At 36.2% G+C, this 18084-nt stretch overlaps 1 protein-coding gene across 1 annotated transcript in view; it reads right to left on the bottom strand.

Moving 5' to 3' along the window:
- LOC145983718 (uncharacterized) overlaps positions 1–16454 on the bottom strand; it is a 36393-nt gene extending 19939 nt beyond the window's left edge. The window contains exons 1-3 of the mRNA XM_083116771.1: positions 15537–16454; positions 10988–11266; positions 6986–7157 (exon numbers count right to left, since the gene is read on the bottom strand). Of these exons, the coding sequence (XP_082972897.1) occupies positions 6986–7157; positions 10988–11266; positions 15537–16454 (1369 nt within the window). The remainder of the gene's footprint in view (positions 1–6985; positions 7158–10987; positions 11267–15536) is intronic.
- Positions 16455–18084: the final 1630 nt, after the last annotated feature.

Raw genomic sequence — 18084 nt, 5'->3', positions numbered from 1 at the left:
TGATGGTACAAATCTAAACAATTATAATAGAATAAATTGAGAAGTTAACCGCACGTTTAGAAGTAAAAAAAGAGATTACTTGAAAAGCAAAATTAACGAAATTGAAACAAACAGCAAAAATAAAAATATCAGAGATTTATATAAAGGTGTAAATGAGTTTAGAAAGGGGTGGCAACCTAAAGTAAACTTGATAAAAGATAAAGATGGTGATTTTCTAGCTGACCCAAGCGATATTCTAAATAGATGGAAGAACTACTTTAATGACCTTTTAAATGTCCATGTAGGAGATAAATCAGAAGTAAATGAAGTCCACACAGCAGAACCTTTAGTTCCAGAACCTAACTTGACTGAAGTTAAAGATGCTATTAAAAGGCTAAAGAATAACAAAGCACCTGGCATTGATTTAATACCAGCTGAGTTAATTAAATATGGTGGAAATTCATTAATATGTCAAATTCATAAATTAATTTGTTTAATATGGAATAAAGAAGAAATCCCTCAACAGTGGAAAGAATCCATAATTGTTCCTGTGTTTAAAAAAGGTGATAAAATGAACTGCAATAATTACCGTGGAATTTCTCTACTCTCAACAACATATAAAATATTATCTAACATTCTTTTAACAAGACTAACCCCATATGCTAATGAAATTATAGGTGATTATCAATGTGGATTTAAACGCAACAGATCAACTACAGATCAAATTTTTCACATCAGAGAGACACTTGAAAAAAAAGTGGGAATATAATCAAAATGTCCATCAGCTATTCGTTGATTTCAAAAAAGCATATGATTCGGTCAAAAGAGATAAATTATATAATATATTAGTAGAGTTTGGAATACCTAAGAAGCTTGTTAGTATGATAAAAGTATGCACCAGTGAAACAGAAAGTAAAATTCGTGTGGGTATTAATATGTCTGACAAATTTACAATTCATGATGGGTTAAAACAAGGAGATGCATTATCTCCATTGCTCTTTAATTTTGCCTTAGAATATGCTGTTAGGAAGGTAAAAGAAACTAAAGAAGGACTAAAATTAAATGGTGTGACTCAGTTGTTAGCATATGCAGATGATGTAGACTTACTGGGGGATGATGTGAATACAATTAAGAATAATGCTAAAATATTTTTCAAAACTGCTAAAGAGATAGGTTTGGAAGTTAACAAAGAGAAAACTAAATATATGCTTACAGGCCGAAACCAATGTTAGGTAATAATCAAAATCTAATTATTGATAACAACTCGTTTGAAACAGTTTCCAAATTCAAATACTTAGGAGTAATATTAACAAATGAAAATTATATTAAAGAGGAAATAAAAAGTAGGCTTAATTCAGGAAATGCATGTTACTTCTCTCTTCATAAACTTTTGTCTTCTCGTTTAATATCTAAGAAACTAAAAGTTAAAATATACAAAACAGTAATTTTGCCTGTAGTATTATATGGGTGTGAAACTTGGTCCCTTACATTGAAAGAGGAACATAAATTGAGAGTATTTGAAAATAAAATCCTTAGGAAAACCTTTGGACCTAAAAGGGATGAGGAGACAGGTGAGTGGAGAAGGTTACATAATTTAGAACTACATAATTTGTATTCATGTCCAGACATTATTAGAATAATTAAATCAAGAAGACTTAGGTGGGCAGGCCATGTGGCACGAATGGGAGAGGAAAGAGGAGTTTACAGGATTCTTGTTGGGAAACCTGATGGTAAGAGACCAGTAGGAAGGCCAAGACGAAGATGGAGGGACAACGTCGAGATGGACCTAAGGGAAATTGGTAGGGATGGAAAAGAGTATATAGATCTTGCACAAGATAGGGACAGATGGAAGGCCTGTGTTGCTGCAGCCATGAACCTTCGGGTTTAAGAAGGCTAGAGAGTTAGTTAGTTAGTGGTAGAACAATGGCATGAAATAACAAAAATCTGACCTTCGGTGTCAGCTTCTGAGCTTGAAGCATTGTTGTTTCGTCAATCAATAGCAACAACGATAGACCATGAGAGTGATATGAAATAATTCTTATTTTCTAATGAATAGTAACAAGAGAAGAACGATCCAGTCTGTGGTGATAATGTACTCTATTTAGTGTCCGAAATATGTTTTAAATGAATTTATGTTAATCCAGGCAGATGTAACCAATTACGGAGGCCTTCACAATGACGTAGTGATAACATCAAGCCTTGCAATCAAGGGTTTCCTGGGTTCCATATCCGGTGGAGACATATAAAGGTTTGGATCCCACTTTATACTGTAGGCCCAGTTCCGATTAGCCTATCTGTGCATAACATGGACTTGAAAAAAACAACTAATTAAGAACTTATTGTGAAATGCTGCCTATATCAAGAATGGTAACAATGAAAATTATTTTGAAAAACAACAATACGCAAAGCACCTCAAATCCCCACTGGCTTACAACATGATACTATTCGTCACAGAATAATTATTATTTGAGAGTTCAAACCTGTACATTTGCAAAAATTTGCAGCTTTGGAATTCATTGTTTCTCTCAATGATTAAGTGCTTTCTTTGCCTTGCATTGCTGTGGCTCACTCAGTCGCTACTTTTGTGTGAGCTTAGATTAAACGTGATAGAAGCTTATCATTAATCCTTCACACAACTTCGCTATATGCTTGCTACAGGTTTGATTGATTGATTGGGTGTTTTAAGTCCACTTTATGCACAGTAAGGCTAATCTGGACTGGACCAAAAGTTTAAAGTGGGATCCGAACCACTTGTGCCTCCACCGGGTATCGAACCCTGGACAGGGTTTGACATCTTAACGGAACTTCTATCGAAAATCGCTCATGAAATATGTCTTTCCTATCAGCTCTTAATTCACCTTTTAATTTCCACATATATTTTTATTTTTGTTATTTAGCGTCGCTTTTCTGCCTCTTTTGGGCAACCGCGACGATGAAGATTAGTGAACATATAATAAATAGAACATTCAAAAATAACACCAATGCCCAGGCCGGTATTTGAACCTGGGACCCCTGACATAAAAGCATCTAGTGCTAGCACTGAGTCAATTTTCACATAGAAACTTACACTTGCACACCTCTTCCTTACATATGTATTTTGTTTTACCTGCTGCACTTCTCTTATGGTGAATTCTAACCCCTCATTTCAGGTTTATCTCATGTTTGTAGCTATTGCTTTGTAGTGAATGATAATCCTATTAAGCCTCGTGAAACTTATTCCGAAGAAAACCCTGTTAGAGGATTACGTGTGTAGTGTTATTCATAATATATAATAAAGTCTGCTTTGGTCAGCATTTTTAGTGTATTTATTGAAAATTGCATTGTGTTCATTTTCGTCACCCAGATTTTGCATTTAAAAAATGTAGGTCAAGAATATATTAGTCATTGGGAATTCGAGTCAATTAAAACATTTTGCGTTGTTGCAAGATTATCCATTAGGATAAAATTTGGACATAATGAATGTAAGTGGAGAAAATGCAACTTTTATATCAAAATTGCCATGTCCAAATGATCTCTGAAACTAGTGTTTAGTACGTGCCAGTCACCATGGCAGAGTGGTTAGCACATCGTGCTACGACGCCAGGGGTCCCAGGTTCGAATCTTGGCCTGGGCATGAATGTTTGGGAGTGTCCATTCATCAATTTTATCATATCATCACTCATTCATCCTCATCTTAGCCAAAAGTGGCACAAGAAGCGAAGTAAAATAAAGCAATTCAATCATTTAATTCAAGTATAGGTCATGATTGTATCTGGTATATGAACGAGATCTGTCTCTCCTCTCAAACAATATGTGGCTTGTCCCCACCAAATGAAGTGTGGATTAATGTCACTTATAAATTAATTGTCCGAAAGCAGGTATTAGTCATGAACAGAACAAAAAATACTCCTGAGGAATTACAAATGTTATAAGCCAGTTCATGGCCGGGAGTTGTTGACAGTCTTCCCCAACCTATCCATTTTCTAGTCCTGGTCTGGCAATTTCTTTTTTAAGTATCCCTTCATCAATTTAATCTGATTATCATCAATCTTCATAGTTACGATTAATTATAAAAGTGACATAAAAGCAAAGAAAAATAAGAACAAATAAAAATAATTGTATAGTGACTACAATATCAGAACTACATTTGAAAAATAAAATGCTAGCAGAAGATTCATCTTCAAACAGGCATTTGGGGAGAACTTTTTAGACAGACAGCATGCTCCCGAAAGTTGCCAATCCCCATGTAGCATGACCTTCGATGCTGGAGTTGTGCTTTTCAGGAAAGTTTGCTCGACACTCCTCAAGCGTCTTATCAAGAATGCCTCCTTGATGTTCACAGCATTGCCAACTTATTTTCCATCCGGAAAACCTTTTTTCTCCTATTTAATTTGCCGTTGGCTGTACAAGGGTTTTAGAATTCGTAGCATGGTTAGACAATTTGCTAGACCTAGAAATTAGCTAAATCCACCAGAAGATATGAAAATATAGCTTCATTTTGGCCAAAATAGACCATAGTATCAATTGGCCTTGGACAAAGTCCTTCGGTGAAGGAATATAGTAGGACCTTACCCTCAAATTAACTAGTGTTTCTGCACCATTTCTCTTATACTGAGAAATATTTTAACATTTTAAGAATCATGAATCCTTCAATCCATTTCTTGATTTTGGGTTTTTCCATACTTTTGTTTGTCTGTGTTAACATCTCTATGCTGGGAGGAACTAGACAACGTCGAAGTCTACAGGCAACAGATCTTGTTGCAGTAGCACTATCAGAGACAATTCCACACAGGTAAAAAAGGGGCAGCAAAATCAGGTGAGACCAGGCCAGTTCGGTAGCTCAGTGTTAGAGCAATGGTATGTATGGTAAGGCCAGAGACCTGGGTTCGAGTCCTGGATGAGCCTGCATAAAATTCATGAATACAATACTTGTATTGCATTGCAATTTAAGTGTTATATCTTCAATATACATAAATTTAAAGAAACCCTGGAACATTTATTTCATGGTGTCCGCAGCTTTTTTCTTTAAAAAAATTCCAAATCCATTTCTATCACACCGCCTTGTGGAACAGTACTGGCAATTATGTTGGCTTTTACTGGTGAAAGCTCATACTGCACATTAATTCCATGCCCTTCAAAATCTGAACTTGCTTGCCTTACACATGTTCAGAAACTCTTTCAAGGCATCGTACACACTCTCTCTCTCTCTCTCTCTCTCTCTCTCTCACACACACACACACACACAAAACCAACATATATATATACAGGGTGACTGGTAATTAGATGTATTCCCTGAAAGGGGTTAAAGTAGAGACAATTTGCAATAAATTTGACTATATGATACCCCGTCCGAAAATTAGTAGTTTTCGAGATAATCGATTTTCTATTGTTTCTTAAAAAAATGACAATTTTCCACATAAAAAGATGAATTGAGAAAAAACTGCTCATTGTATGGACATTATTTTAACGTTTTCTGATAGCTAACGAATAAGTGGTTTGTTGAAAAAAGTTTTTCTCAAATAACAATCACGTGTAAGTACCGGGTGGGTCTAAACTTACAAGTGATGATAAAAAATGCACTCTTAGTTTACTTGGCAACGTATTAATAACAAAAATGGTATGGCATGAAGCGTACAAATTACTTTAATTACTTCCTTGTGTCATCTGCTATCCAACAAGGTACAAATGTTGCTAACATTCACATTTGTGTACAAGAAATAATACTTCATTCATCTTCATGTGAATGGAATCAATGAACAAAACAATTAAAGAACATTACACATCTTGCTCAAAGTGGGCACCTCCATTACGAATGCAGGCAGGCTGGATTTTACGGACATTTGGTCTCGTAACTCGTGATGTGATGGTGTCCTTGATGTGTTGACCAGCTATTAAGATCCTCTCCCTGAGTTCTTCTTGCAAGTTTACTGGTGTGTTGTAAACTAGTAAGTCTTTCATGTGGCTCCAAATGTAGAAGTCGCAAAGCGTCAAATCGATTGGGAGATCGAGCTGGGCAGCCATCATGCTGGTAAATCATGTCACGTATTGTAGCTAGAGGTACATCCTCCAACAACCTTGCCATCCCGTTCCTCAAAATATGTTCATAAGTGATGCCATTTAAGATTTGGTGCAGGAAAAATGGCTCGATCAAATGATTGTTGATGACTCCCATCCATACTTCTGCCTGGGCATGCGACAGTGTCTGGATGAAAATTACCCAAAGAAATGGATTGGCCGAGGCTGCTCGATCCCCCAATTTGACACCTTGCGACTTTTACATTTGGAGCCACATGAAAGACTTACTAGTTTACAAGACACTGGTAAACTCCCAAGAAGAGTTCAGGGAGAGGATCTTAATAGCTGGTCAACACATCAAGGACACCATCACATCACGAGTTACGAGACCAAATGTCCGTAAAATCCAGCCTGCCTGCATTCGTAACGAAGGTGCCCACTTTGAGCAAGATGTGTAATGTTCTTTAATTGTTTTGTTCATTGATTTCATTCACATGAAGATGAATGAAGTATTATTTCTTGTACACAAATGTGAATGTTAGCAACATTTGTACCTTGTTGGATAGCAGATGACACAAGGAAGTAATTAAAGTAATTTGTACGCTTCATGTCATACCATTTTTGTTATTAATACGTTGCCAAGTAAACTAAGAGTGCATTTTTTATCATCACTTGTAAGTTTAGACCCACCCGGTACTTACACGTGATTGTTATTTGAGAAAAACTTTTTTTCAACAAACCACTTATTCGTTAGCTATCAGAAAACGTTAAAATAATGTCCATACAATGAGCAGTTTTTTCTCAATTCATCTTTTTATGTGGAAAATTGTCATTTTTTTAAGAAACAATAGAAAATCGATTATCTCGAAAACTACTAATTTTCGGACGGGGTATCATATAGTCAAATTTATTGCAAATTGTCTCTACTTTAACCCCTTTCAGGGAATACATCTAATTATATATATTATATATTAAGTCATAAACGATATTGAGAAAATACATAGCTATGTACCTCGTTTTCCCACGGATTGGCAGAGAGAGCATCCAATCCCCCAACATTTATCCCAGTGATATTTCATCTCCTTCATTGATGAACAATGCGTATATATGCAGGATTCACCTTCATCACAAGTCTCCAAATGAGTAAGAAGCTTCCTCATTGAATTACATTGTGAAACAGAACACTGGAAGAGAAACAAAAATGTATTACAAATTGCTCTTTACAGAATATTCTTTGAAAAGCAGAGTTAACAAAAAATGAACCAAAAATTTGAGGACAATACACATTTTGCAGGTCTTGTGGAAAAGTTGTTTAACACATTGGGGTCTCACGACGGGCATAGCCCACAGTGCACTTAAAGTCAATGTGGACGAACGACGGGCATAGCCCATCCTGCGGTATGCAATCGCTTTGCCGATTGAAGGACGGGCTATGCTCGTACTTTGTCTCATGTGCGTGTTCATTCAAACCCCTCTGTTGAAATTCCAACCGCTAGGTGACTCATGTGCTATTTTTATCTTGCACCTGTGACTGTTTGTTGTCGGGTTGATATACTGTGCATTGTTTAGAATGGCGTCATTAGATCCAGACTGCTTAGAGGATTCGGCCTCAGAGTTTGAAGTTAGCGACGATTTTGATGAAAAAAAGGTAAAAAAAAAAGGTAAAGTGTTCCCCTGTGCATAGCACCATGCCATGAAGGCGTATAGGGGGTGTGGAGGTAACGCCCCACACTTTCTTGATCCGGTCGTAAGTGGGGTGATGTGATCAGCATCACGCCCCTGACCGCCTTTACCCCCCAGGGTTTCCCCCAGGTACCCATGTTATTCGACGCTGGGTGGACGCCGGGGCCGCTTCCATCATTAGAAAAGTTCCCGGATTTGAACCGGCCGGGGATCGAACCCTGGACCTTTAGCATGGTAGTCAGATGCGTTACCGACTGAGCCACCGCGGCCACCGATTTTGATGATGCAGATGAATTTGAAGATTTGGAAGGTAGGTTATATTCGTAATAATTATTGTCGACAATATAAACAGTGTTGCAAACTCTAGTATTTTATGAATGAAGTGAGAAGAGGTAATTTTTTTGGGTCTATTCATCTTGCCTCTTGCTTGATTCTCCTACATGCACTGATGTATTTTTAGTTTTTCCATTTATTATTTTGTATAGTGTATGTAAAATGAAAATTTATTTTATTTATTTAGTTTATTTATTTATTTCTTTAATTTTTACAGATGACGCAGAACCAACTGATACATCGTCTAGTCCTGTCCTGCAGCCACTTTTTCATACAAAAAATAATTACTTGTAATTTGTAATTATTTTTTGTTATGTGCACATAAGAAGTATTCTTATGCAAGATTCAAAAGATGTATTGATAGTTTATGTAGTTAATTATTGAAATTTCCAGATTACGAACTTAAAATATCTCTATATTAACATTTGTTACAATGTTCTACTTTTTTCTTCTTCACAAAACATTGCTGAAAAAAATATTAAAAAACGTCTGAAAATGAAAATAAAATTTAACAAATTTTTGTTCATTGAAAAGAGGAAGTTTTGTAGATTTAAGAAATATGTGGTTTAATAAAAACAAATTAAAAATATTTCTCCTATGAGTTTTTGAAAAACAACCAAAAACCGCAGACCAGAGGTAACAATGCTGCATTATGAGGCCAGACCCGAATATGTTAAATCCTTTTCAATACCAGAAGTCTATGATTCAAATACAAAGAATTAAAGTAAAAACTTAAATTTATTATCTGTTGCACATCTAGTCCATTCATTTTCATAGTTGGGATTAACCTAAACAGATAGAAAACTGGAATAAAATATAAATTACTGCTGAGCTGATACCGACGCCAATGTATCAATCAGTATTGGAAACCATCGGCTGGAATTTATTTACCAATATGTGCTGATACTTTTCTGACATTTCATGTGGTCCACAAAAATGTCATACAACATTCTTGCAGTGCCTAATTATCTTGGAAATTATGCAAGATTTGAAGTTTTCATTTATTTTGCATCAGTATTATGGGGAAAGATGAATTTTGTTTCCCATACAAGTTATTTTAATATTTTGATGTAATTCTCGAATATTTTAATCAAGTTGAGATACATGATTGAAGTGGAGTACTTGCACAATAACAGTAATCAAGATTTTGAACAATATTTAATTTCACTATTTTGCATTGCAATTTTGAATACCTAGGAAAAGGGTAAACAGATATTCACCAACAAATATTTTGTGTTAGCTGTTATATTATAGAGTGCAACATTATGTTAGAATCTCATATTTGAAATAGTATAGATATAGCATACGTTTTAGTGCATTTTTAAGATTGTTCTGAGCAAAGCTTAAGGCTATTCACATCTGCTAAAATGGAAGACAGAATTAAAATGCACATTAGATTTACACATTAAGATAGTGTGTCCATCAGATACCAAACAATATATGTTGAATGTGCTACTGGGCAGCCCTTTGCCCTAAAGAGTCTGATGAGCCACACTGTTTAGTCCTTTCCTTGTTTTGGCACATCATACACTAAACACTGATAAATGGTTCGTTTAAACCAAGGTTGGTCTCCATTGTAGCAAGAAGGTCAGCATTCTTACCTTGGTGCAAGCTGTTCCAGGAAGCCCTCAAAATCTTGTTGTTGACCCAGCATTGTGAGTACATTTGGCAATGAATAAGTGAAAATTTTGCAGTGCATCAGCACATATGGCCATTTTACACCCTTCTAAGTACACAAGGAAAAATTCCCATATCCGAAACCCTAATCTTAACATTTAAAAAGGGAGTGTCAGTGGAAAAGACCTGGAGTAACATGAAAAGAAAAAGTAGCACAGTCCGGTCTGCATCGAGTCAAAGTGATGTTGAGATTCTATTCATTGTCTTTGTTTGATTGAATGAAATAGATACTTATACCCTGTCCCAGCTAAATGTAGAGCAGCGTTGTGCATATCAGCAGAGGAGGATGAGGGAAATCGAGTGGTGAAAGTGCAGCATTGCCAACTGTACTGTCCTCATCGTACATGTACGGATGTATGGTCCAGACCTTAGTCCGTACGCTAAATGCACGGCTTGTCAAAATTGGCTCTTGCAGTTTTAACCCTAATATTTCCCTAAGAAATTCTTAAACCAATCGTATGGACCTGGAGATAAAAATATGGTCCATTTGCCATGTGCGTTCGGTATTATCCTTTTCAAAATTTGGAACGCTTACAGAGAGAAGGAGGAAATTGAGTCGACCATTACACAATCCTGTTTCTCTCATTCTTCATTGGTGGAGCCATCTTGTGTCACTACTTGCACAGAGACTTATTCTCATTCGCCTGGTCTACAGTTAGCTGGTACGGAGTTTAGTAGGTCCTGGCCCTCTGAGGGCTGTTGTGTTCTAGAGTTTAGTAATTTGAAACCATGGTTAAAACCAATTTCTTATGTACTTTTTGGAAACATTTAGTAGTTACCATTTATAGAGTGATACTATTGAATAAACAATGATTACCTTATATTTTCCAGTGAAATTCTTTCAATTTTCAGTACTATCTCAAATCACCAGCATCTAGCGCACCTATCAGTTGCCTGAAATCCTGGTATAATAAAGGGAAATGGAGGCCATTTCTTTCCTCAAACACATCAAAAACAATGAAAATCACGAGAAAAATGGAGGGTATCTCACCAAAAATTTTCATCTGCACATGTTTGTAATGGTGGTCTCCAGTAAGGAAAAGAAAATATTTGAATATTGCAGCTCAGCCAGTGTTCATGAAAAGCAATAACGAGAATGTAATTGTGTGAAATTGAAAAATAGTCACTCTTTTGCAACATAAATTGTATGCATTTACAAACATGCATGCCTTAATGTATTGCAAGAAAATATTATTTTTATATTAATTCAATTTGTTATTAACATGGAGCAGGATCACTTTCTGTGGAAACTGTCATATGCATTGTTATTAGTGATAAATTTACTACATAGGTAAATCTAATGAAGTACACTAAACAGTACCTCTCTACCAGCACCCACTTCCAGTTTCCTTTGGCAAGATAATGCATGCAAATAGAGAAGTAACTGGTCTCGTATCATGTTGCTTTTCTTGTTTGTTGGCACCACCGGTCGTTGCTCAATACATGGTGGTGAGCCAGAATACATCTTGTCTTCACCATCTGTTGATGAATCTGAATCCAAACAAACTATATCTTCACGTTTATTATCACATTTCAAAGGTCTTGCTAGATGCTTATTGCCCTGAATGTACTTGATCATACTTCCCCTTCTTTGTCTCCCCTGAAAAGAAATATAAATATCTACATAATGAACAGGTCAGAAAGACAACATTTTTGGATTTATCACATAACAGGAACTAAAATTAGATGTCCACATGACAGGGTCAATTGGAGGTCAAAGTGTGCAGGTCATAGACTCCTATACCATGATGCAGTTCACCATCAAAACATTTAGTCAGTAGCAAGGATGGTGAGTGAACAAGCAGTGCCAGTCCCAGATGCATAACATGTTAAATTTATGGAAAAATAAGGCATAAATCTGAGAGACATTTTGTGAACTTGAATCAGCACTTCGATAATGAAACATTATTGAAAGCCCAAGTGGCACGAAAAGTTTGTGATTGGACATGAGCATGACTCATGCATGGTAGCATCCTAAAACAAGCGTGACAACAGACTGCTTTTAGTCAAGAAAAATTGCAAAAATGCACTGGACTGTACTCCCTACAGCCTTGATTTCTCACTTTTAACACTTCATAACCCTGCTAGAAAACATTTTATTTCTTCATTGGGAGATCAACAATTGAAAAGCAATGAAGTGGAGGGCATCTCTGTGTGCGTGTGTGAATATACACTCCACTACAATATCTCCGCACCAATTGGAATTTGATCCCCCCCCCCCCCTTCGTCAGTGAAGATAAACTCCAACTTACCACCATGATAACTACACTTTTGCAAAGTCTCATTGTCCAGAAAATTATGCAAAATGCATAACTTGATTTAATTTTGCACTAAAATTGTGTTTTGGGCATATTGAATTTCAGAACTAAACACCTATTTTAATATTGATGTGTAATTGCAATGTGAATATTAAAGATTAATATTCATAAATATTCTGAATGCTTTTAAACTTAGATGTGTACCCTTGTTCCCCAACTGGGCAGTCAAGACCTCACATCTACACCCAAAGCCTTGTACCTTTAATCCTGTGTTGGTCTCTCATGGCATCTAGTTCTGTGTGTGTTGTTTTAACATCATTATTTGTCAATGATTATTTTGTCAACACCTTCCCTCTCTCTACCTGAGTTTCTAACATTCCTCCTTTACACCATGATTTTGTTTTCATTGTTAGTCCCTTCTTCAAGCCGATAGGGGGAGTTTGTTGATGCCCCTAGCTATCTGAGTCAATGTGTGGCACACCTAGTTTTCACTGAAAATCCGCAATTTCATTCCGTGCCCAACTAACGAAGATTGCCTTTTTGTAATTTTATTGAATTTCAATTTTTAGAGCTTTATAGAATCTCAATTGTTGAAAAAAAGATATAACCATAACAACTGAGGATTTGACACTTTAGAGCATTATATTAGGATATTTTTAAAACCTGTTCTCGGACATTGTGTGCAAACATCGATGTAATGTCTCTCATGCAACCCATGAAGGTTTGAAAATCAAATATGAGGATGATTTTAAAAAAGGTTATTACATGCTCATAAGTGTCTGGTTATGTAATTGTGGAGGAAGAGGTTACTGTATTTCTTCATAATAGCCTCCAGCTGAGTAGAGAACATGTTGCACAATTTCTGGAGATTATCTCACACTGTCATTAGAATTGTTTATCCATACCTCACTGGGAGACCACCCTAAGGCCTGCATTATGTCATCAATGGTCTTGAAGTGATGTCTTTGTAGAGGATCTTGTACCTTTTGAAACAAGTCACAGTGGCAAGAACTCATGCACAAACTATACGGGGCCCATTGCTCAAGCATTTGCCCCACTGAATTTGCAACATGGCACCTTGAGTTGTGGTGAAGCACAATTGGATGCCTTGCCAGCTTGCCAGAAGCATTGGTTGTTTCCAATAAATAGGTGGACAAAGTGGTTCAGTTACTCTAATACTCATTGTTCACTGTATCTCCCTTCAGTACTGTGTGACAAAGGAAAATGACTTCATAGTCGTAGGCAAGAAGAAGCATCACTATAATGTTGCGGCATGCTTGTTGGAACTTTTGTGGTTTTGGCAAATCAGAATTGGGAACCACTTAGCCACTCTTGGGTATTGAAGAACCTCATCCTCACAAGTTTGGACAAGTTCCCTGTGACACTTAACAGCATTTCTTGCAATTGAAACTTGAATGTTGATGAACGCAATTTATTGTTTTTGTGAGAATATTATTTTTAGAATGAACTACTCAATATGGCTACAGTCAGTGCAGTGCTGCCACCATACATTAATATGTGTAGATATGACCTGTCACATGTAGAGGCGGGAATAAAGACATTATCTGAATCCATGTTTAATTGTTTCTACCAGTGACAAACATTAGACATATTGCTGAGTAATCACTTTTTTTCTCAAAATGTTGGCAACAATTGAGTGGAGAGCTCCAGGTTGCAAGTACATTTTTAATTCTTCTCAGTGTAACTTCATAATAGGCTGATAGATTTCAAACAGATAAGAAATTATGCCAAATATCAATGTCACATCACGCAAATATGTGGACTGTGTTGAGAGGTGATTTTTAAATACACTTAATTTCTGCTAGACAAGCATCAAGATAAATGTTGGTAATTTGAAAATTCATGGTTTCTCCAAGAAAATTGCCTGGTGGTGTCATGCAAAAAGGCATGAAGGATGTTGCATTTATGTCTAGATTTGAATGTAAATACACACACAGTCTGACAATTAAATTATGAGACTGTCGTTATCAAATGAAAAAGAAACAAAATATTTTATCACATCTCACCTGCATAACAAGGAGATAAATCTGTAGAGTAGAGAGAATGATTCAACACACTTACTTTTTTATGGGTTAGGAATACTTGGACAACCACTTGCCCGCTGGCACCACACATTTAACTTGATGCCCACTTAGACTCAGTGAAACACAGAAATATCTGTCAACAGAACATCTGTTGTCTGCTTCTATTGAGATCAAATGGTTTAATGCCCACTACAGGGAAACACGCAGTACCAAAGACTGAATTTCCAGCAAGAAGTCTGCATGTTATCTTAAGGGTTATCGTCAACTGAGACGCTAGAAGCGAAACTGTTCCATACTGTTGCCATGCTTCCAGTGTCTCAGTGGGTGTCAAGCTTTTTAGTGTAGCAGCAGTTCAGGATACTGAACTCAGACATGGACAGGTCTATTTCATGATCATTCATAGCACCATGATAGTAATAATCAATTACAGTTTCATCCTCTGGAACAAATACATTATGAACATTGTCTTTGCTGTCATAAAAAATTACAACATTGTCTACATATTTGATTCTTGGAACTGCATTTTCTGCCTCCTGGTAAGTTTAACAACTTTTGAATCTACGATTTGTTATTTTGTAGGAAGACCATGGCAAAAAATGCTCTGTTTGGTGTTCAACAGCAATGAAATTCAACAAATGTTTATTCCTGTAAGCAGTTTTGAGAATGTCTTTGGTGAAACATAATGTTCTTTGCTGCTACATAGTGATTACGTGATGACACAATTTCACCTCCCTCACGAGATGACAGCTTAATTCACAGCATGTCCATCACAAGTTCATGAGGTGTTGTCAGGTTGTAGATTATGGACCACACTACACCAGGAACATGTTACTTCACAGATAGAATGCACATGTGGGACAACATAAAATCAGTTTCATTATTTAATTATCAGACTGTGCATACACACATTGCCTGCTCTATGTGAGGACACATCTCCTAGGCAGACTATGGTCAAAATCAAATTATACAATATACAAGGGGCATTCATGGCATGTTACTAAGCACAGGGGAGCACTTTACCTTTACCATTCAAGGTCAACTGGGACTTTCAATTTTTCAGAATAACAGGATGGACCCAGACATATACAAAATATTTTACTAATAAGAGACAAATGTCTACTGTTACTAAAGGGAGGGCACAGGCAATGCATGTCACTTGTTAAACAGTATGGCATGTGCACCAATGTACAACAGCTTCTTGTGATTAAATTCCTTGTGAATGAAGGGGACAATGAAATTCACAGAATACTTCAAGCACAGTATGATGATCGAACTCTTAGCTGTAGTAAAACATTTCAATAGTGCTAACTGTTTAACAACCCTTAAAATCCGACTGTGACAGCCCAAGGTAGGCCACAATGCTGGGATTGTTTTCAGTAGAAAATTAAAATTCTCCAAGGTTTTAAATACATTTTTATATCTTGGAAATTATACCTCATTTTTTTCAGTACAGACAATGCTGTAAGCCTTTGGTAAAAAAAAATCATTATCAAGTCATAAAAGAAGAAGATGAAAGTTTAAAAAAAAAAATTTTTTGATTAAATTTCTTCATACATGACATACATACCTGATTAGGTGCCTCACCAGTTTGTTGATTCCAACTTCTTGGAGCAGTCAGATCCACACCCATTCCAAAATTTGATGAATAATCAGGGACTTGAGAAACAACCTGCTTGTATGCTTCAGGATTTTGAAAACAGGAAGCTCTTTGGTATACAGCTCTCTGCCTAATTGGTACGAGATTATTGATTGCTGAAGTTTGTTGTGTCATGTATTCCCTACTAACAACTGCTGGTCTCCTTGCAAATCCACTTGCATGGTTCGGCACTTGTGAATTCATTACTTGCACACTATCTGTACCATTGCTGTGTGAACATCGGAATTGTTGATGTACACCCTGCGACTGACTGGGCATGGTTTCTGAGTACATAGATACAGAGCGTTCATTAGGAAGCTGGTTGTACAATGGTCTTCGAACCAGGTTAACTCCTTGTTGAAGGTTTGAATATGTTCCAGGGGCATACATATTACTAGAATTCTCTGTATTGACTCCCAAAGGTAGTTGAGCATGATTTCCATCGACATTGAATGTGGGTCTTTGATCATTGCTTGTCATTGACAGATAATATGGATGCATTGCATAATTATTAGTGTCATCAAATCTCCCAAATCTAGCTTGTGGCTGCATCTCATCTGTAGGTGCCACATATATGCCTTCCCTAATTGAAGTCCTGTTGTGTCCAACGGTGTTGCTGCCATTGTTATATGGGACATTAGCGAAACCTTCCATGTATCCCTGTTGTTGTTGACTTCGCATGGTCTCTGCACCATAATTTCTCTGAGCAGCAATTTGATCACGAATGTCATTTGTATGTGTAACATAACTCATTGCTGGAACTGTTGCTGGTACATTCCTTCTTTCCATTTCCTTTGATGTTACTAAGGAAGGATCAATTTCATCATCAGGGTTTCTGTTTGTGAACATTTCTGATCGTTAAAATTGGAATGCTCTTTCACCCACTGATATAATAAGAGAGTCGTCAAAAGATTAGTGGAATTCTGAGTATCCTACAATGTTTATATCCAGTGTTTCTCTTTAGTCAAGACCTCCAATTATACCCAGTAAATCATCTGTAATCAATATTTTCAAATCACTTTCAGTGTCATTATTTTCAGCACAGCAGGCATCTGTAATTAACAAACACAGAGTAATGTAAGATATAGTTGAGAATCGTATTTTATAGCCTATATGCTTAACAAAGTTAGCTGAACAATTAACTGAATCTGGACATAATTGTAATGGTATCTTACAGCATAATTTATGGAAAAATAGTGATGAAAATTCTATCAGTCTATGCATTAATATGGCCACCATGCCTATGTGGGATATGAGCTAGCATTCTAAATTGTATCGCTTTTTGTATACGAAATGCAAAACATTTCTTGTTAGATAAATTAAGATAAACCCCCAGAGTCCCAAAGTGCATTTGTGTCTCTTCTGTCATTTGCATAAAATGTCCCAATTTTGAAATTTTTCTGCACTTACATTGTGTGAAAGTAACAAGTCAAATTAAATACACATAATATGAACTTCATATTCCCTTGTAGCTTGAATATATGAATGCAGTAGCAATGGTTAGGGAGGGTAGTTGAACCCACACTTTTCGCCACTTTTGCCCCCGCACTATGCTAAACCTTATCTTCAAAGGGAAATATACTGTCCCTGCCCCTCCTGTTTTGACACCTTGCCCCCCCCCCCCTGCCCGGTTTTGGAACTCAATTGCCACCACTGCATTTACTAGATTAATGGAGTACATCTAGTTTGAAAGAAGATATAGATTTTCACCAGTGCATTTACTAGATTAATGGAGTACATCTAGTTTGAGAAGTAGATATAGATATTTAGCAGGTCAACTTTGAATTGACCTTTAATTTGAATTACCATGACTCATAAAATTGTAATTATAGATAGATCACATTCATGTATTCTTGGATGATTTGGTACACTACCCTGGAACATTCTAATTTATTACTTTCTGTGTTAAGTAATATGGGTTGACCTCGGATTTTTAAGTTCTAAAAAGTGTGCTTTAAGATTCCTAAAATAGGTTTAAAATTCTAAAATAGGTTCTAAAAAATCTTAAAATAAGTCCGAAAATCCTGAAGTAGGTTCCAAAAAGCTTAAAATGGTTAAAAATTCCTGTAAAATATTAGTTATGTACAAACGTTACAAACAAAATTTGAAACAAATGATCAAAAAATGTTATAGGTACACATAACAAGCAAATGGTCATTTATATACATCAGTTTCAAAATTGATTCCAAAATTATTGTAATACGTAGTATACTTGTGATGTTAGCAAAACGTACTTGTTGATGTGAAAAATGAACTAAGTACATTTATTTGCTGCACATAGCCAGGGTGGCTACTCACCAGGATTTCTGTGTGAATTATTGGTTCTGGGAATTATGCATGAATTTTTATCCATAGATGTGAAAAACTGCACCTTTTATTAATCCAAATCCCATTGAATTTATGCATACAAGGTGCGTCTCAAAAGTTCGGTGAATGGTCTCAGAAAATAAAGGAAACAAGAGTTACAAACAAAATACCT

This window comes from Lepisma saccharinum, chromosome 2 (assembly GCF_977018435.1).
Source record: "Lepisma saccharinum chromosome 2, izLepSacc3.1, whole genome shotgun sequence".
Classification (NCBI taxonomy): Eukaryota; Metazoa; Arthropoda; class Insecta; order Zygentoma; family Lepismatidae; genus Lepisma; species Lepisma saccharinum.
This window is presented reverse-complemented; position numbering and strand designations above follow the sequence as displayed.